The 21,659-nt window shown below is 48.1% G+C and overlaps 1 protein-coding gene across 1 annotated transcript in view; it reads left to right on the top strand.

Moving 5' to 3' along the window:
• Window positions 1-21,659, top strand: part of Gmpr (guanosine monophosphate reductase) — a 40,995-nt gene that overhangs the window by 14,270 nt on the left and 5,066 nt on the right. Inside the window, exons 5-7 of the mRNA XM_052727360.1 lie at window positions 7,371-7,452; window positions 10,044-10,150; window positions 19,800-19,842. Coding sequence (XP_052583320.1) covers window positions 7,371-7,452; window positions 10,044-10,150; window positions 19,800-19,842 — 232 coding nt within the window. The remainder of the gene's footprint in view (window positions 1-7,370; window positions 7,453-10,043; window positions 10,151-19,799; window positions 19,843-21,659) is intronic.

Here is a 21,659-nt window from a genome sequence, read left to right as displayed (position 1 = left end):
CCTCTAAAAAATGAATACAATCCTGATCAACATCACAGATGTTGGTGAATGGTCTCTCTTGTCTGTTAGCAGATGAGACCTGTAAAAAAAAAAAGAGGGAGTGGGATCTCCATCCCCCCTTGATAGTGTATTTATTTTAAAATTGAAAACGCATGCCAGGCTTTCAGTTCAGCATGATGTCCTACACCCCACCCGTGCTTGTCAGCAGACATCTGTGCCCCTGGGGTCAGACTCTGTGACATAGTCATTTTATGAGAGTCAATTATGACGGTAGGTTGGTCGAGATGGCATTGTATCTAAGGCCTTTGTTTTGGGGCTTTTCATCCCCTTTCTGTATTTTCCCAACTATCGGCACCCTTACTCACTGAAGCTACGTGGACTCCTCTCAGGTGGACTGGCTAAAGGATGTGGCAATCCTGAGAGTTACAGCTGGGCTTTAGGGACAAAAAACCTGTTGTATTTTTACCCATCTTTACTGGTCTTAATCAGGATGGTATGTAGGGAATGACCAGTGTATGATTCGCCCCTGCTACCTCTGTGTTTTCAGACCTGTTTGCCTCACATTTCCCCCACAGGAAGTTGGTAGAAAGGCATTGTTTCTGCTAGTGGAGTTCAGTCATCTCTTTGGGGACCTTTCTTTGCTAAGTTGCTTATGGTCATGATATTTTACCACAGCTACAGAAATCACCTCATAGAAAGGAAAATGGGTCAGGGTCAAGGTATTTCCCTTCAAAGACAGGCCCTTATCCACATACTTTCTCCAATGAGGTCTCACTTAGTTCTTTATGTAGCCTATTTGCCTATGAACTCATCAGTGGATGAGGTGAATTCATCAGTGAAGTCAATACCTTCTTGATCCAGTCACCAGCTCTCAGCAGCATCTCCAGCTGAGAACTGAACCTTTTAAGGAGCCCCTTCGTACCATACCCAGGCCTGCACTTCCTGAGATAGACTTCCTAATGATAAAGCTGCCAAGGGAATCTTTCTCTGTTGACCCTTTGATTCTCTGTTGACCCTTTCTTTGTTGACCCTGGATTCTTGACCCAGCTCCTCTTAGCTCTTACCTGCTCTTGAGACAGATCTTCATCTGACTTCTCTACATCCTCCACAGCCTTTGCTGAGCAAGTAAGCCAGCCACTGTGTGTATTTGAGTCTGTGGGCCACTCCAGCAAATGACCCGAGAAGGCAGTCATCGAATCTTGGGTTTAAAACCAAGACAGCTAGGGGCTGTGGGTAGCCTACTGCTCTGGGTTGGGACTGAGCTCAGATCTGTTGGGTGTGACACTCTCTCCATCAGATCTGTGGGATCTGACGATAGTTCCAGGTACCATCTGAACTGAGTTCAACTGTAGGACATTCTGCTGGGAATTCCTTAGTGCTTGGGAGGACACCCATGTGTTTGGATCACAAAACATGTGTTTGTTGCATGTGAGAGTGAGAGTTTAGCTTTCTCCTACATCCGTGAGTACTCAGTGTGTTTTAGGGAGACACCAGTTTCCTCTCCTGTTTCCAACATCTTGGTAAAGACTAGGAACAGTTATCCCACATTTACTATAGACCAGGAATCTTAAACTCTGATTTGTGGGACCGGAGAGATGGCTCAGCAGTTAAAGGCACTGACTGCTCTTCCGGAGGACCTGGGTTTAAATCCCACATACAGCTCACAACTGTCTGTAACTCCAAGATCTGACACTCTCACGCAGAGGTACCTACAGGCAAAGCACCAATGCACATAAAATAAAAGTAAATAAATAAAAAAACAAAACAAAAAACTCTGATTTGTTCTTAGATTTGGGGATTTATCACAATGCCACATTAACATAACAAAACTGCACATTTAGACTTGGTAGCATCCCCTTGTCCTTATTCACCTGCCACTGGGCTGTATAGGGTGAAAGGTACAGTGCCTTTGTTTCTACTTGGGGAGGCTGACTTTGGGCCTACTGGAGCATGGTGAAGTTGCGATCCTTTCCTATGCCCCATTACCACTCATGCACACCTAGTTCCAGGCCCCACCTGGCGCCCCTGTCAGTAGCCTATCTGGGAACTTTCTTTCCGGCCACTTAAAAGAGGGAAGAGAAATCTGGAATTCCAGAAGAACAGAAGCCCCAGTCTCTGACTGGGATGTGGTGGCCGTGAATAGCACTTGACATTAAGCTTAACTTCTCTGATTCCAGGTCAGGCATGTAGAAATCTCAACATGTATTTGTTAGGGATACTGTGCCCTTTATGGATTCCGTGAGACAGGGGAAGAAGGAAGGGCCCAAGGCTGCTGTGATCTGGAGGGGTCTGCAGGGGCCTGGGGGTGTCTTCAGGGGTGGGATCTACCTCTCCTGTTTTAGTTGCTCTGGAAACATGGAGGGTTAACAGCTGAGAAGCTTTTTCCACATTCCACCCTCATGGCATGCAGGTTGCTTACAAAGGATTAATGGGAAATGACGCAGGCTTAAGGAGGCGGCTTAGTGGTTCTGTTTCACATCTTTGGTAACTTTATAAATTATGAAAAGTGCATGCACAGGGAGGTTTCTTAGGGCATTATAAGCCCCACTTCAGCGACCCTGCATCCGGAGGGCCTCACCTCTGGTTTCCTCTTAGTTACTACTTCCCTCTTGGCCACTGTCTGGTGTTGTCGCTTACACATTCCTAAACAACACCGTTTGCGTTGGCCTGGTCCAAGCTTTCTGTGAGTGGTCAGCCTGTCTGTGTCTTGTGCCATCTTTTGCCCCATGGTGCATTTGAGATCCCCCTGCTCTTTTCTCAGCTGTGTTTGTGATTACCAAGGCTGGAGGCCATTCCTCTTCACCAGAAGCCTTGCTCACTCTTTTCTCCTGTTTCCACTTGGTAGCTAGTTATAGCACCATTAAACTCAACTCAGTGCCCTGTCTTACTCCCTTCAGGCTGCTGTCAAAATACCCTACACTGGGTGACTTATGAACAGTGGAAACTTACTGGACGCCCAAGACCAAGGTCTGCCCACTGTCTGGTGACACTGTTTCTTAATAGGTAATGCACACCTTGTAGGTATGTCCTTGAATTGCAGAAAGGTCTGCACATGTTCCCTCAGTCCTCTCTAAGGAGCAGTAATCCCATTCATGAGCCTGCCCTCTTGGAGACCTCACCCCTCCATCCTAGTGCCCTGGGGTTGGGGTTTCAGGATATGAAGTCTGAGAGGATACAGACATTCAGATCACAGCATTCCTGAAGTCTGTGGGCTCATGACCGGAACCCTATGGGGACTTTTTAATTCTCATGTTCCTTGCTTGGGAAAAGGAGTTTGAGGACACTAAGACACGGAGAATAATTGTGAGATGTACATGGATGTTATTATTTTACCCATACAGCGTACCCCAATAGTTGCTCGATTGCTTTTGGGTAGTAAGTTCCATTGAAAGCATGTACTCTGAATAGTGAGTCACAGCACAACGGTGGGACCTGGGCAGTGGAATTGTTTGAGGAAGTTAAGAAGGGGTGGGGATGTAGCTCAGTTGGTAGAGTCCTTGCCATGTAAGCATGAAGACCTGGTTTGATTCCCAGAACCCATGTGAAAAAATGAAACACAAAGGGGCACATGTAATCTCAGTGCTGGGGAGGTAGAGACAGGCGATTCCCTGGAGATCACTGGCCAGCCAGCCTACCTGAATGGCAGAGTAGCAGGTGAAAGGGGAGAGGTCCGTCATGAAAAATAAGGTGGATGGTGTCATGAGGTTGACCTCTGGCCGCCGTACTTAGGCACAAAGTTCTCATATACACACATATGGACACACAAAAATAGAGACAGGCCCCACTTCTCAAGAGGTTCCAAGCTTGCAGTGGCTGGCTGGTGTGGAGGGCCACACTTGGCCTGTTTGCAAATGTTGTGTGCCATCCTCAAGAATAAAGACCAGGGGAGACTGGGCAGTACAGGAAGGAGGGGGGATGGGAAACAGGGAAGTGTGTGCAGCAAGGGCGGAGCCAGGGGTTGCCAAGATGGAGCATGGCAGAAGGCATGGATGGTGAGTTCCCACAAGCCCCTGGGCAACCTCCAGCAGCGAGGGCCTCTCCAGGCCTGCTGGCCGGCCAGGAGGTGTTCCGTTGCTCCGGTTGGTTTCCCTAGCAATGAACTGAAGACTTTGGCAAGGTAAATGTTTATTCCTAAACCATTCACCGCCTGCGCTGACCCGTGGAATCCGTGGTTCATTCAGAAACCTCCAGTGGACGCTCATGCCTTTGGCTCTCGGTGGTGGTTTTGAAAATGTTAATTTCTCTTTTCTGGCTCTCAGCGGCACACACGGTGAGGAGGAATTAGCATTACCCAGTGTTCTTGAGCTGAAGGGTACTGGGTGAATGCTGAGTGTTTTTAGAATCATTGCAGAAGCAGGCGATTCCAGGCCAGCGCTCCTCCAAATGCCCTGTTACCTTGCGGTTCACCTGTGGCCAGTGGGGCATTGGACCTATGGCTTCACATGCTTAGACAGGGCTGTTTTCATTCTCTTCCCCTCCTCTCCTCCCTGCCCCGGACAGAACCCAGATCTTTAAACATACTAGATGAATGTTCTTCTAAGTCACACCCCTGGCCATCTTTTTTACTTTTAATTTAGAGACACTAAGCTGTCTACATTGGCCTTAAGTTTGTGATCTTACTACCTCAACCTTCCGTGTTGCTGGGATTATGGACATGTGCCACCATGCCCAGGATCTCATTTTTTAACTAGGACCTTGAAGCTGGAAGTCACCCAGCTTCCCTGGGTCTATTAGTCTGCTTTCTGACAAGACCTGAGAAAAAGTTTGGGTTTTTTAAGTTAAGGTTTGTTTTGGCTTCAGGTTTCAGATATTGCAGGTCGGGGTCACATAGCTCTGTAGTTTCTGGGTCTGTGTCGAGGTGAACATCATGACAAGGTGTATTTGGTGGAGAAAACCACTTACCTCACAGGAAGCAGAGACTCGGAGATGACGGTGCTAGGGATAAGACACATCCTTCAAGGACATGCCCCCAGCACCCACTTCCTCCAGCTGGGCCCTGGTGTCCGGAAGTTCCCACCCCCTCCCAAGATCTCAAGAAGTTAGGAATTCATGAATGGATGAACCCGTTGGTTGATGCAGTGGCTCCCTCAATTCTCCAAGTCCCACCTGTCAATCCTGCTGCACTGTGGACCCAGCATCTTGCCTATGAGCTTTGGGGATATTTGAGATGTAATCCATGACACCGGGACAGTGGGGATGACTAGCAGGACCTGCCTCCTGCCTGCCTCCGTGCCTCAGATCAGGGCACATAGTTTTTGTTTTGTCATGGCTGCCTAGGAAGTGAACAGGCATGACTCCCATAGTGACAGGGCCTATCATGCTTCCATGGGCTATCACACTCTCAAGCCTGTATCCACTCCCTACACAAGGCGCTTCGTACTGATAGAAAGCACCCTCTCTTAATCACCCCAACCCGCCCCTTCCTACCCACAGACCTAACTCCCGTGCCCAAGGGCCCACCTATGCAGAACTGGAAACTTCACACCAAAGCCTGACTGTTACCTTTATTTCTGATTGGGTCTTGTCCTCTTTTGTCTGGATTGGGTCTTCGTGGTTTCCTGCAGAACCATTCCTATCGAAGAAATAAACAGCTTTTCACTTTGTGAATGACACGTCTTTTGGCTAAATCTTTGGCCATGCTTGTGATCGTTTCATTGGGAGAGAATCTCCGCATTCATGGAACAAGGGATATGCACACTTTTGAGGCTCCAATTTCTTTCCAGGAAAACTTGTGCTAGAAAAGAAATCCCACCAGTAGCGAGAGTTTATGTGATATTTTCTTCTCAATATTTAATGTTTATAACCACTGACGGTCGCCAGGTGGTGGTGGCACACACCTTTGTGAGTTCGAGGCCAGCCTGGTCTAGAGCGTGAGCTCCAGGACAGGCACCAAAACTCCACAGAGAAACCCTGTCTCAAAAAAAACAACAAACAAAAAGTAAACACCGCTGATTTGATATATGAAAAGTAGACTCACACTGGTGTATTAATTTTGATGATTACTGAAGTTGAGTAAACTTGTGGCTTATATTAGCCATGTCTCCCTCTTGGTGTTTTTTTTTTTATTGCATTTTTTTCTTCTGGAGCTTATGAGTTCTCCGTATGTTCCAGCTAGTCACCCTTTGTCGTGGCTCCACGTGCTTTTCTCTGGCTGGCTATTTGTTGATTGTATTGTCTGCTCGCGTGCATTTTATTTTTATAGAGATGGTTCTAACTTTGCCTTTACACTTCCCGGCTGAATTGACAGGAAAATAGCTTTACCTTTAACCCAACCCCAGTCCTCCATCTGCGACATCTGTCGCCATTTTCTGTTGGCAGCTGGTGCTTATGCTCAAGTGGCTTCAAGCTGGCCTTGTCACCTCTTTCTAACAACCTTTTTCTTTTTCTATGAAGTTCAAGTTATTTTGTATAAGTTAAAAAAGGAAATTTTCCCTCAGGGAATTAATTCAGCGAAAGGACACTTGGGCTTTGGTGGGAGTACAGTGAGTAAGGCTGCATTCTGTAAAATGTGACTTCGCACGGTTGTGAAAACCCAGTCAGGGCACGTTGCCAAGGATCCCGAGTACCAGCTGAAGAATCCATGGGGGCAGTGAGTTGTAATCAAAGGCCTATTTTCGCTCTCTCAAGCTCCCGCAGTCAGAGAGCTTGTACTATTTCCGGCGCAGATGCATTCCTGTGCTTGATGGATTCCGCCACTTCCTGGCTTGCAGGTCTATTCTTAGGACTGAAGCTTCTCTCCATTTGTAGACAGAGCCTGTGCCAGTGGCATATGGCCCATTAGGGCCTGCCTGCCCTTTCCTACCAAGGTGGGAACCCCAGCTCTAGGGCCACTCTGGTGCTTTCTCAATCACGAGAAGGTCAGTTTTCTAACCGTGGCTTTCTGGGTTCTATAGAGATTCCCCAGGGCTTTTACAGATGCCAAAGTCGCTCATGCCCATTGCTAAGGGTTTTGATCAGCTGACTGGGTTTCATTGCTTATGGATTTGGGGTTCCCTAGAAGATCTGGTTTTGATCTGACCAGTGTTGAGATGTTCCATAAGCCTGGCCTAGACACCCTCAGATTACCTATGTTTCTAAAAATTCTACATTTCTGCAGCATCGCATGTCATTAGTTCACCCAGGTGACTTCCCCAAAGGGGTCTCCTGTTATCAGCTTCTGTGTCGGAATTTAGTAGAAGAGGGAGCCAGGAACATACTCACGGATTCTCAGACTTAATTCAAAATTGGATGTAGTGTTTTTTTGTCTCCTAGCACCCTGGTAGCTTCAATATACACATATCCTTGGGGTCAGGAGTGGAGCTTCCCACTGACCCCTCCATGACCCCTGTACCCCACCCCTGTGATGGAGAGCTGTGTCCTTCCTGTCCCAGGCAGGAAACGTGGTAACAGGCGAGATGGTGGAAGAACTCATCCTTTCTGGAGCAGATATCATCAAAGTGGGAGTTGGACCAGGTAAGACCTGCTGGGATCCCAGGAGGGCTGTCTGTGGGGAGCAGGGGACGGGGGCTTGGGGTTCCTGGAGGCGGCCGCATGGGAACCAGAAGAGACTCACCCAGCGGCTCAGGGCACGTTCTGAGGAAGATCACCGAGTTTCCCCACGAAGCTCCTGGGAGGTCATTGAGCTGTTCTCTGATGACCCCAAGCACCTTCCACGTGAGCAGCCATGTGCTGTGGGTTCATCTTTTTGGACACTGTGAAGATCTGTCTCTCTTTTACCTCATCATTAATAAAAAGTCTCCGTGTTGTTATTCAGGAGTTGGCAGTCCAAAGAAAGTCTGGTTACAGGCACGGCACGTAGTTGAGTTTTGAGGCCCTGCTTTAGCATGTTAGTGTGGAAGAGCAGGCTGTATAGATCACTGATGAGCCATTCACCCTGAAGAGGAAGGTTGGGGTAGGGAATACACGAGGAAAGCTAATAAACAAGAATGGCTAGGTTCATGTGAATGTTTGAAGGACCCCAAACATTGTAAATAGTCTTGTGACTAAGTGGCCACATTTGAACATGACCTGTGGCCCAGATGTTAGCCACACTGACTCCCCACCTGATACTAATCCACCTCTTACACATGAGGCCCACCCACGGGCCTCTTGAATGAAGGAATCAAGTAGAGCCTTAATCTCTACTTAATTTAATCCAAGTTAAGTTCCAGCCTTAACCTATGAGTTACTGTTCTTACTGGACTGGCTGGCTTTTGCCTTCCTGTGTCCCATACCCAAGCATGCATTCTCACTGCCATGTTCTAGAATTCTGTCCTGGACATCCATTAATACCCAGACACAGCATTGGAGAGAGGGAAAGAAGATATTTATCTGGGACTAAAAATAACAGCAGACACACAGATATATGCAACACACACACACACACACACACACACACACACACACACACACACACACACACACCCTTCTACCCCAAGAAGACAGTCTTAAAAAAGGAAGCTCATGCAAGGGGCATGAGGGTAAATGCTGCCATAGGAAGAGGACCCCTTGTGCTGTGACATAGCATGTGTAAGTGCATGTATTGGAAAATGGCCCTGTCTGCTCATAAAACATGCAGGCTTTTAACTACAGGGAGACTTCAGGCTCCACTGTCATCCTGTGGTTTTCCTCATTGCCACCCACTTAGGCAGTTCATAACTTTCTGAGCAAGAGGAACAATACCTGGTCTGCCCCTAAAACAGCACATAGAGACCCTGCACGACATGTAGGAGAAGGTGAGCAGTGGCGGAGCGGGAGTGTCGTGTGACTCACTCATGCTTCCCTGCATTCTTTCCATGCTATTTATAGAGCTCTCATGCACGAGGCTCTTCTCAGTGTCAGGTTAGACGAGGGGATGAGCTCCCCACAGCTTCCTATGCAGCAGAGAAAATACTCCCCGACACTCCTCCACAGATAATGACTGAAGCAGGCTTCTCCAAAGACAACGTGATGCACAGCTTCCCTGGGGCAGCGACATTTAAGATGAAGCCTGAAAAATGAGCGAGGGTTGGCTGGGGTAGTAGGGAATGTGAGTGGGTGGTGGAGGGGAGAGATAGAAGAGAAGAAAGGGGGAGAGGGAGGAGAGGGAAAAACCCAGAGTACAGAGAACCCCTGAGGAGGGAAGAAACTTGCTGAAAAGTCGGTGGTAAGAGCACAGGGAAAGAGGGGCAAATAAGAGGGGAGGCAGATGGGGCACGGAGGTGGGTACTCACTTGCTTTGGGGGTAAGATGAGTTAGAAGTGGGAACAGGGGACATGGGATCTTGGTGTCCCCCTAGACCCAAGAGAACACAACCAGGACTGAATGGGACATCGGGACAGGAAGAGGCAAGGTAGAAAGATACCCATGTGTTGGCATGACTACTGAGAGCCAGGCTGACCTCAGGTCTAGGCTAAGTGGGGACCCAGAGGGTTCAAGGAAATGGGGCAGGAGATATAACATGGAACTAAAGATGGAAGCTGGGTTATGTTTGGGCCAGGGTTGAATAATAGAAATACCATTATGTGGCTTCCTCCTCCCAAGGGTTTGTCAGGCCCAGGGATAAGCCCTTCCCCCTAATGCAAATGCATTCCATGACAATCATACCAAGTAGTCTCCTAGGCTGGGCAGTGAAGTGGGAGGTTAGTAACTTGACCAGAGTTGAAGGTGAAGAAGCTTGGAAAAGGCTGGGAGGATTCCCAGTGGTTCCTAGAAGTGGAATCTGCATATGTGGAAAAGTGAAGGATGGATGGAGGAGAGGAAGGAGACTGGAGCCTGTGCTCAACCATTGCAGGGGAGTAGACATCACGTAGGGGGGGCACAGTGAGGGTGGTGTGGGAGATGACGTCCAGGACATCTGCCGATGACAATGGTGAAGACTTGAGGGACACACATGGCCAGTGGTGTAGTGTATAGTGAGCCCATGTAACTGACCAGTCAGTACTCATCCTGCACGCGTATATCCACTGTTATGCAAAGTCACCCCTTCACTGAGGCAGCGCCATATGATGGTGAAGGGGTATCATTTTAGGTTGTGTTCTAACTCATGCACAACCCTCCCTGAATCCACCTCTCCTTCTGCACAGGTTCTGTGTGCACCACCCGGACCAAGACAGGAGTGGGCTACCCCCAGCTGAGTGCCGTGATAGAGTGTGCTGACTCTGCCCATGGCCTCAAGGGGCACATCATCTCTGTGAGTATTAGTAGGATCTGGGAGCCTCTGGGGACCATGGGGAGATCGTGATGGTGGTCGTGGCTCTGAGGGGCCGTGCTGCCTTCAAAGACCCTATTTCCAAATGTCAGTATGAACTTGGGAGGGGCTGACACAGGTCATCATAGCTCAGATTCAGGAGTTTGGAAATGCTTTGGGAAGTGATATGGAAGGGTGGTGGTTTGTTCCAGATGAAATGATAGAAGAGAGCTGAAGAACATTGGAGAAACAAGAGAAAAGGACATTAAAAAAAACAAAACCCTTAAAGCCACTGTTTTGGAGTGGTGAGCTGGGAGTGGGTAGAAGAATGGATCACAGATGAATTCCAGGGCAACTGTGGGCAAGAACTCTGGGGGACATGAAAAACCAGGGCTTTCTTCCAAGTGCAATAGGAAGCTATTGAAGATGTCAGTGCAGGAGAAGGTGAGTGGGTTGGCTTGCAGCAACCAACGGGCTCCTTTGGGAAGGACTGGGAAGGGACAGGCTGAGAAAGGAATCTAGTTGGGAAGGTGTGATTCAGACTGCAGGTGACCGCCATCCACTAAAGGGTAGGCAGCAAGTCTGCAGAGCCATACACCAACCCGAAGCGTGTTTAGAGAACGGAATTAAGTCTTGGCAGTGGAGTTAGTATTTGCGGGGCTGGTAAAGGAGGAGGAGTCCACTTCTGCTCCACGGGCTGGTTCATAAGAGTGGCTACTGAGGAAAAAAATTCACTTTGGATTTATGGGTTCATGTTGATTTTTTGAGGTACATGACAGGCACTGAGGACGACTCATGGGTTGGAGATCAGGTGACTAAAAAGCCCATTGGTCTTGAGAATTTATGAGTGGATGAGGAAGCAGGAGGATGAGCAGGTGAGAGGTGAACCTCAGGGGTACCTGACAGGAGGAGGCAGTGAGCTGAGGCAGTCAGATGCTTCCATCTCACCTGTCACCTGTTGAGGGTAGTATCAGTTAAGGCGTGGAATCGAAGGAGTTGAGCATGGCACCAGTATTCTGACAGAAGCTTCTGGAACAATGATGCCACCGCCACCAGCCATCAAGTGTTACTAAGGATTGATTGAGTGATTGAATGACCAGGTGAAGTGGGTCCTTTTCCTTCTGTGCACCTACTCCACATCGTTCACAGAACCACCATGTAGACCATTGGCAATAGTTATGTGATTTGAGCTGGCACCATAGGGCCAATGTTGTGGTGGACCATGGCACCTGCTTGTGTAGCTGAGATGGATGGAGGAGTGGATGGATAGACAGATGATGTGTCCAGTTGTTCCTTGGTGTTCTCAAGAGGTGGAGTCCAGCACTCCTGTGGAAACCACACTCCACAGATGTTCAAGTCCCTCTGCACAGTGCACTAGTATTGGGGTATAATCTCTATAAGATTCTTTTACACTTTAAATCATCTCCAGATTACCTAATAGAGTGTAAATGCTGGGTAAACCGTTGCTACCCTGCATGGCTTAGGAGATAACAAGAAAGTCTGTGCATGTTTAGTAGAGGTGCAGGTTTTTTTTATTAAGTGTTTTTATTTGTGGTTGGTTGAACCAACAGGTGGAAAAATCATAGCTGTGTAAGGTAGGCTATCTAGCTACTTCCTCTCTCTCTCTCTCTCTCTCTCTCTCTCTCTCTCTCTCTCTCTCTCTCTCTCTCCTTTCCTTCCCTTCCTCCCTCCCCCTCTGTCCTTTTCCCCTCTCCTCTCTCATCTATCCATCCACTTGTCATCCACCCACTATCTGTATATCCATCATCTAACCATCCCATCCATCCATCCATCTGTCCGTCCATCCATCCACCATCCATCCATCCATCCATCCATCCATCCGTCCGTCCATCCATCCATCCATCCATCCATCCATCCGTCCATCCGTCCATCCATCCGTCCATCCATCCATCCACCATCCATCCATCCATCATCTAACCATCCCATCCATCCATCCATTCATCCATTCATCCCTCTCTCTCTCCATCCATCCATCTGTCCATGCACATTTTCTTACAGGTGTGTATATATGTATACTTACATATTTCATATATTTGGAGTTATGGTGTACTTTTAATGGTTCATAACAGTATTGATTTGACTTGAATATATCAAACCTTCCAATCATTTCACTTAGGCAGTTGCTAGGCCAGGCTTCCACATGAACTTGCTGATGGATTTCCTTAAAACCCAAATGTAAGAAATTGATGCCATCATCACCATGGAATGATGTCTCATTGGCTTTGGCTCAACACTACATCTTGTGGAGACCTCATTCTCTGTCTCCTCTTCTGTTTCATTTGAGCCTTCTGCAGCATTTTAGCCCTGCAGGCTTTGCTTCATGAGTGCTCTGATGAGAAACAGCGAGGTTCCAGGTGTTCATTAGCATTGTAAATGGCATGTTGCTCCCATGGCTAGGATCCAGGTATTGACTTGCATTGCAGGTGACTTATGTTCCTTCATTCAGTAGTCAGCTCCTCACTCATTCATTCAGAAAGTGTTTACTATGCATCTACTATCTCAGTGGTTCTCAACCTTCCTAATGCTGAGACCCTTTAATACAGTTCCTCATGTTGTGGTGACCCCCAACCATAAAACTGCTTCATTGCTACTTCATAACTTAATTTTGCTGCCATGATGAATCATAATGTAAATATTTGATATGCAGGATATCTGATACGCAACCCCTGTGAAAGGGTCATTTGACACCCAAAGGGGTGGTGACCCACAGGTTGAGAACCACTGTACTGTGTGCTACATGCTAGAATAAATGACTAAAGGTTATGATAGTTCTGTAACACACACACACACACACACACACACACACACACACACACACACACACACAAGTTTTTGCCCCACTGTAAAGAGTAACACACATTTATTGAAGTAGCACGTAAAAAGCTGACACACTGTGAACCTGCATTTGCAAGCAAGGGCATTTATTTAATCTAGCTGGGTCTACCCGGGAATACCAGGCTCTCAAAGTTCCCGTCGGGAGTCAGCTATGCGAGTGTCTTCAAGAAGCTTGAGTTTATACGTACACATTCCTGGCCTATATAATGAATTCACTCTTTCTGAGGCTAGCCCCATTCTGTGACTTTTCCAGAGGAGGTGGAAACAAACGTCTTCTCACACAGAATTAGAAACAGATGCCAGAACAAAGAAAGGGTCCCATCCAAATCCAGCTTGGTGAACCAATGGTTATTGGGCTTCTTTGTAAGAGCACGGTTGAGGAGTTACAGGAGTATGTGTGTGTGTCAGACAGCCACATCCCTGCAAAGTACCACCCCAGTGTGAGCAATGACCTCACAGAGCGGCATGATGTGGATGCAGTCCCGACTGCGGTCAACCTTCCACCTCCTTTATGATCCCAAACCACATGTAGCTGGGCAGAAAGGTGTGAGTGGCTGGACTTTCAGACTCTCATCAGACCCTCCCCACCCCTTCCTTCTAGGAGTTCTTAGCCTGATCTTGTGAGGGTCTCATGTCAGGTCATCACCGTTACTTCAATTTTGTGATATTAAGGACCATCTCTTGTCAGGAGGACAGAGTTCCACCACAGCCCCAAAGCCTCAGGTCTAAGTCTCCACTACAGTGATCTTTGCCATCAGGGGTCATATACTTTGACCCTGTGTCACATACACGTCTTGAATGGCTACTGCTGGCAATTGAGTTGAGGTCATGTCATGTTAGGAAGGTCTGTCTTGGGATTTTTATTGCTGTGACAGAACACCATGAGCAAAAGGAACTTGGGGAGGAAAGGGTTTATTTCAGCTTATGGTTCCACATCACAGTGCATCACTGAGGGAAGTCAGGGCAGGATCCTGGAGGCAGGAGCTGATGCAGAGGCCATGGAGGAGTGCTGCTTACTGGCTTGCTCCTCATAGTTTGCTCAGCCTGTGAATTCTTACACCATCCAGAGTTACCTACACAGGGGTGGCACTGCCCACAGTGAGTTGAGTCTACCTACATCAAGAATTAATCAAGAGAATGCACTACAGGCAGATCTTATGGGGACATTTTCTCAGCTGAGAGTCCCTCTTCTCAGATGACTCTAGCTCAGTGGTTCTCAACCTTCCGAATGCTGAGACCCTTTAATATAGTTGCTCATGGTATGGTGACCCCCAACCATAAGATTATTTCATTGCTGCTTCATAACTGAAATTGTGCTACTGTTGTGAATTATAAACATCTGATATGGAGGATATCTAATAGATGATCCCATGGGGGGTCATGACCTACATGTTGAGAACCATTGAGAGGTTGACTGAGACTTAACCAGGACAAGGTCTAACTATAGGCTTGTTCAGACACCATCCTTATGTCTAAGAACTTCAAACTTCCCAAAGATTGGGGGGGTTAGGGTAGGGTAGACACACTGTGTGCCTCCCACGTGACTGAAAGGAGGTCACCCCAGCTTCTGTGCACAGCATTACATCAGAGGTAGCCTAACTCAGCCATTCTGTATCATGTGATGGCCAGACTAGCAAGGCAGTGACAGCTTGTTAGAAAGTCTTGGGCCCCACCCCAGACCTGACCAACTGAATCAAGAGCTCAGAAGGTGAGCCCAAGGGGCCCCCTAGGTCATCCCCACCTGTCCTTGACCTTGAGAAACACTGGTTTCTACAGAGGAGGCCAGGCCTCACTGGCTAGTTCCAGAGCCAGGTCCCACCCAGAGTTCCGGAGCCACTTCTGTGTAGGCTGGCAATGGTGACAGCCCAGGCCGGCGGCGGCACTGTTGCTATGTGAGGAGTGCACCTAGCAGCTAGCTGTGTGCTCTGAGATTCTTCTTTTCCATCCACGGTGGCAGAGTTCCCACACGGGGTGAGGAAGTCAGCGTGTCAACTAGAAGACCAAACTGAGTTTACAGTGTCTCCAAGCCCTGGTCCCTGCACTTTGGCCTGTTGCTATTACTCAGTTGCCCATTTCCAGGCTCAAAAAAGCTGTTGACCCCACTGTCACTCTCCTAAGTTGTTTCTCAAGTAGTTGCTGCCTCTGCCAACTGGACCAAACCTGCTGGATGTTTGGGATCCTGCCACATGGTCCAGTTTCCTTTGAGTGGACTCAATTCACCCTGCCATAACTGAATTAGTGTATCTGTGTGGCTAAGGTGCAGGAGGAAGTCACATAGGACGGGGTCTGTTCAGCAGGCACTGGAACCAGCAGGCTAGGCTTCAGTAGTGTTTCCATCATGGTCCACGTGAGAGGAGGGGAGGAAGAAGGATCCCTCATCTATTCACAACACTTCAGGTATAGGCAAAGTTCAAGGTGTGACCACTTAATTTTGTCTGGTCATATCACCATTTAGAAAGATCTAACCAAATTCATTAAATAATTAAATTTTGGGAGGCTTGACAAATTCAATAAAATAATGTTTAACTCAGGAAAATCTAGAAATGCCAAATAAACATGAAAAAGAAACGTAGTATTATCAGGAAGGCTGTCTTAAGAGGCTGTTTCTAACCTCATTTCTCCACTATTACAGCTGTGTGGTCCTAGGAGAGCCACGGTTTCTCAGCTGCATGGTCTTAGGAGAGCCACTGTTTCTCAGCTGTGTGGTCCTAGGAGAGCCACTGTTTCTCAGCTGTGTGGTCCTAGGACAGCCACTGTTTCTCAGCTGTGTGGTCCTAGGACAGCCACTGTTTCTCAGCTGTGTGGTCCTAGGAGAGCCACTGTTTCTCAGCTGCGTGGTCTTAGGAGAGCCACTGTTTCTCAGCTGTGTGGTCCTAGGACAGCCACTGTTTCTCAGCTGTGTGGTCCTAGGACAGCCACTGTTTCTCAGCTGCGTGGTCTTAGGAGAGCCACTCTTTCTCAGCTGCGTGGTCTTAGGAGAGCCACTGTTTCTCAGCTGTGTGGTCCTAGGACAGCCACTGTTTCTCAGCTGTGTGGTCCTAGGAGAGCCACTGTTTCTCAGCTGTGTGGTCTTAGGAGAGCCACTGTTTCTCAGCTGTGTGGTCCTAGGAGAGCCACTGTTTCTCAGCTGCGTGGTCTTAGGAGAGCCACTGGAATCCTCTCAGTCTCATTTCTCCATCTAGTACAAGATACCAACCTTAGAGTCTTGAGTTTGAATGAGGAAGTAAGTTCAGAGTAGTTCTTGGCCAGGGAAAGGCACTTCATTTGAGTCCTGTGTTGTACCCCCCCCCCCCCAATCCCATCCCATGCTTGCTTGATCTCACCATGCTCTTATTTCAGAGGCCTGAGCCATAATGTGTGCATGGGTGCACACGTGCCCATAGAAGGTCAGAGGACAGCCATAAGTGACAATGCTCAGGCACTTTCCATCTTTTGTTTGAGACAAAGTCTTTCATTGGCCCGGAACTTCCCCACACAGGCCAGGTTAGCTGTCTGGCGAGTTTCCTGTCTCCAGGCCTCATCTATGGCAATGCTGAGGTTGTAGGTGTGTGCAGTTGTACCCAGCTTTTTTATGTGAGTTCTGGGTATTCAGACTCAGGACCTCACAATTAGGAGGCAAGTGCTTTACCAACTGGGCCATTGCCTCAACCCCTGTAATAATAATAATAATAATAATAATAATAATAAAATTATTATTATTATTATTATTATTTTTGGTTTTTCGAGACAAGGTTTCTCTTGCAATTATTTTTAAGCAGAAGAGTCATGCTGAAAATCCATGAACCAAATCATTTACATGCCATGATGCCTTTTGTCCTTAAATATAATGCTAACCATGTTAAAAGACAAAACAAGCAACACTTGTCAATTACTGCTTCGTATGTTTTCCCAAGACTAATTCTTTTTACAGTCTTCCAGCAGCTGACTGTCACCATGTAAGGTGGGTGTGTGCCTTAGATGGCAGGAGAGTGCCCCATGTTCTGTCTTCCTGGAGCATGATGGGATTCTTTGAACAGGCTTAGAAATTACCTGTAAACTGTAGAAGGTGCTGGTTTCTCAATATATCGTGTGAAATTGCATTGCACTCAGCTCCTCTTGTAGTCTGGCCTGTTGGGTGTGCATCACCCAACATAAGTGTGCACACCAGAATGTGTGAACAGACAACACTGTGAATACAATACTCTCTCTCTGGTGGTATGCAGCCATGTTAATTTTGGGTCAGCTAGGAAATAGGATCGTTTTCTTTTTTAATTTTAATTTTTTTATGAGTATGATTATTTTGCTTACGTGTATCTGTGCACCATATCTATGCCTGGGTATTGTGGAGGCCAGAAGAGGGCATCAGATTCCATAGAACTAAAGTTACAGACAGGTGGAAATCACTGTGTGGGTGCTGAGAATCGAACCCAGGTCCTCTGGAAGAGCAGTCAGTGGCCCATCAGATGAGCCATCTCTCCTGCCTGAGGCATTTCTTGAGATCTCAGTCACACAGGGCTTTCTGGGTCAGACTGCCGCACTGACCACAATCCTGTGGAATTATCAGGCACTTACATGATAAATCCTAGTGTGGCCCCAAGCTCCTTGAGTGAGCAAAGAGAATTCTAAAGTCACATTGTTGGGGACCTACATTATGGAGGCACGAGTGTATGTAATCTGATTATGATGTGAAATCCTGCACATAGAGCTGGTTTTAATTTTTGTTTATTTTGCATATCTGTATATCTTTGAGCATGTGTGGAGGTCCGAGGACACCTTTTGGGAGTCTCTGGTTGCTGTTGCTAGGCTGCCTCCAGGCTAGCTGCCTCTTGAGCTTCTCTGCCTGATTCTTGGGTCGGGATCACAGGTGCATGCTACCACACCCTGCTTTCTTTCTGGGTTCTGGGGATTAAACTTGGCCTTGGGTCATCAGGTTTGCATAACTATCATTTCTTTTTCTTTCTTTCTTTCTTTTTTTTTTTTTTTTGAGACAGGGTTTCTCTGTGTAGTTTTTGTGCCTGTCCTGGATCTCACTCTGTAGACCAGGCTGGCCTCGAACTCACAGAGATCCGCCTGGCTCTGCCTCCCAAGTACTTGGATTAAAGGCGTGTGCCACCACTGCCCAACACATAACTATCATTTCTACCTGCTGAACCAACTTTCTGGCTCCTAGGGCTGGTTTTGATTGAGATAAAACTCTAGAAAGTGAACAGGGTAAGCGAGGGACATGTGGAAAGCAAGCATTTGGGAGGGAAGAGCTTGGAAGCAGTCACGTGGTTGCCAAGCCACAGCTGCTTCCATGTCCTCACGGAGGGCTTTGCCCATACACCTTGTCCAGAGAGCCTGCCTCTCAAATAGACCTCATGGGAGCCACATAAGAACAATGCACGTGACTGAGCAAATAATTACCATTAGAAGATGTTTGGAAAGACAAAAACCAAGTCTTCAACACCTCCCCTTTGATCAGAACTGTAACACGGTGGGACTGAAAGCATTCTATTTTTGTTTGTGTTTTTTGATGATTTCCTATAGCTCTGGATGGCCCTGAACTCCAAATCCTCCTGCCTCCACCTCCTCAACACTGGGATCAGAGACATGCACCAGCATGGTTAGCTAAGCAGCAGGATTTGAATCCTCTTCCTTGGAGTGTAGGGACCAATAAAGTGATGGAGAAAGAATGATGAGCAGGGTGGGGTGGTGTAGACCCATAATCCCAGCACTCAGGAGGTTGAGACCAACTTGAGCTATGTAGAGATACCCGATACCCTGTCTCCAGCAAAACAGAAGAATACCGAGCCACAGCACCCAGTGCTTTCCGGGTGAGATGCTTGTTGCAAAGTGCCTTGCCCCACTTGAACACAGATGCCCCCAACTGGAGATGGGTGGTTCTGTCTTGCAAACTGTCACCCAGGTTACCCCCGTGGGTGTACTACATTCTCTCCCTAACCCAAAAGTCCAGCTCCACATCTTTGGCTCTTACTTTCTGGTGATGGGCTTTTCCTTTGAGGGCCATGTGGAGCCTTGCTACATCCCTGTCACTTTGTTCCACCTGTGCCCATCTCTTCTCTTTGCTTCCTGGGCTGTCCTTCTGTGTTTTCCTGACACCCCAGAGCACTGTCACCTCCTTTCTATGTCTGTGTCACCCAGGCTTTGCTGGAAATATCAAGTAGCAGCCTGGGCATTTAGGGTCTGTTAATAAGGAAACATGTGAGTGCTGTATCCTAAGAGCGTTTGAGCCGGGTTTCGATAGCCTGGTATCCCGCTGCCCATGAGGCCAGCCTGGGTTGTGTGGGCAGAGTGGATGTTGGCAGTGAGCTCTTATTTTTAAGGACATAATGGACTGGAAGCACAAGGCAGCTGAGAAGATAAAGAAGCCAGCTCTATGCCCTTTTCTCAGCTCTTAAAATAATCTAGCACTCAGACTAAATAAATCTCACCTCTCACCCGGCAGGGAGGGAGGGGTGGCTTCTGAGTGTGAAGGAGCAGGGACCATAGAGTGGCTGGGTGTGTTACATAATGACCTAGCCGAGGACAGTGGCCAGTCTGCCACACTTGGTCGTCCTCCCCAGACATGGGTGCTTGAGCCTCGATGGAGGATGGGCAGAGATGCCAACCTCTGACCATCAGAGGAAGGATGTGTGTGGTTGGGGAGCCGAAGTATCAAGGGTGGCAGTGTATCTAGAGAGCCAAGCCTCCAGGCTGTTGGGCCAGCTGCTTGTCTAGGAGTGGGAGGTGGCTTCTGGTCACTTCATCTTCACGGGTGAGGCATGCTCTGGCCTGTCCCCACCTCGCTGATATCCTCACCTTTGTTTCTTTGAAGGATGGAGGCTGTACATGTCCAGGAGATGTCGCCAAAGCCTTTGGTAAGTACCAGGGACAGCCCTGCCATTATGGAGGAAAGAGAGGTTGACAGAGGAGGAGGAGCTCTGGGCAGCTTGGAAGAACCAGATGGAGGAGGGAACCCCCAAGGGGCTTCTGGGCTTATTGGGAGTTTTCTTTGCCTGGATTTCATTCCCATCTGATAAAATACTGGCTCAGTTTTGGTTCGGGTCTGTAGCTGAGCAAGCTGGGTGCTCAGCATGTGGATCTTTGGTGATGTCATGCCAGTCAGGAGCGGGTCAAATTGTGATATTTTCATTGAGAATGAGAACGCCCAGGGCACCTGTGACCTTGCACAGTACTTGCTCTGCTGTGTAGAGACCACCAGCCTGTTTTGACTCAACCTGGAGCAGTCTCCCCACCCCCCACTCACCCCACCCCACCCCACCCCGACCCGGACTAAGAGTCCTCACCTTATCAGTCTTCAGTCTCGGCTGGAGGCTGACCAGCCTGCTCTCCACTAGAGGGCAGCAGTGCCCAGTGTAACCCAGGAGGGCCTGTAGGGCCTCTGGGGTCCTGGTTTTTGCTCCACACTGTCCAATACATCAACAAAAGGGACAGGGTGGTAAAACAGGGCTGCTGAGCTCTGTGCTGGCTGCTTAGTTTCCACGATCCATGTGGAAACCAGAACTAGCTTCCAAGCTCTAAACTGTTAAGTGGTACATTACACCGCACCACATCTCTCTCTTTCTCTCTCTCTCTCTCTCTCTCTCTCTCTCTCTCTCTCTCTCTCTCTCACACACACACACACACACACACACACACACACACACACACACTGTGGTAGAAAACTTTTTGTCTTCGTGACAAAAACAAAAATTGGCTTTTTAATATTTGAATTACGTGTATTGTATGTGTGCAGGCACACACATTTGGAGGCTAGAGAGCATCTTCTAGGAGTCAGATCTCTCCTTCCACCTTGTGGATCTGGGGGATCAAACTCAGTTGTTGAAGCTGGGCAGCAAGTGCCTTAACCTGATGAGCCATGAGCCCCTGTTCTGTTTCTAAGTAGTGACAGAGGGGCAGGCAGATAGTGTTCCTGCTGGCAGGGTTTCTTAGCAACCCAAAGTATATCATTAAAAAAAAAAAGAAGTGCCCCTAGGCCAGCTGTGGAAGGAAACAAACCCTGTATCTCTTCCATCTGGCCTGTTTTATGGTCTGGAGGACAGAGGCCCCAGGAAAGAGTGACATGGCCACCGTCCTACAGTTCAGTGCAGGGAGAACTCCAGCTCTCTTGTCCGTATCCGTCAGCATCACTTAGTGTGTGTGACTTCCTTCTGGTACCCCCCATGAACCACAGCACAAAGCAGGAGCTGAACTTAGTGTGTGTGACTTCCTTCTGGTACCTCCCATGAACCACAGCACAAAGCAGGAGCTGAACTGAGTGTGTGTGACTTCCTTTTGGTACCTCCCATGAACCACAGCACAAAGCTGGAGCTGAACACATTTAAAAAGCCCCGTCCTTCTGAAAGCACCTTGTTCCTGAGCTCGGGACTGGCCCTTGGCTCGGCTCTCCCTTGACATTCTCCGTGCTCTGTTAAAGTGCAGTCTAGCATGCACTGAGAAGTGAGAGAGGGGCCTCGCCTGGGAAAAGCCAATTGGGAAACCAGTTGAGTGTTGAGAACTACAAATCACCAGGAACCATTTAACAGTTACATTGAACAGATCTGTGCTCAGGGTCCCGAGGTTGACTTCCTTCATCTGGAGGTCTGGCCAGACCAGTTATCCCACCGCCCCCCTGAAGATCACAGCTGGAGTCAGCGCTGGTGTCTGGGAGCTGCTGACAGCACACTGTGTGGAT

This window comes from Peromyscus californicus, unplaced genomic scaffold (assembly GCF_007827085.1).
Source record: "Peromyscus californicus insignis strain IS unplaced genomic scaffold, ASM782708v3 Scaffold_8__1_contigs__length_139910024, whole genome shotgun sequence".
Classification (NCBI taxonomy): Eukaryota; Metazoa; Chordata; class Mammalia; order Rodentia; family Cricetidae; genus Peromyscus; species Peromyscus californicus.
This window is presented reverse-complemented; position numbering and strand designations above follow the sequence as displayed.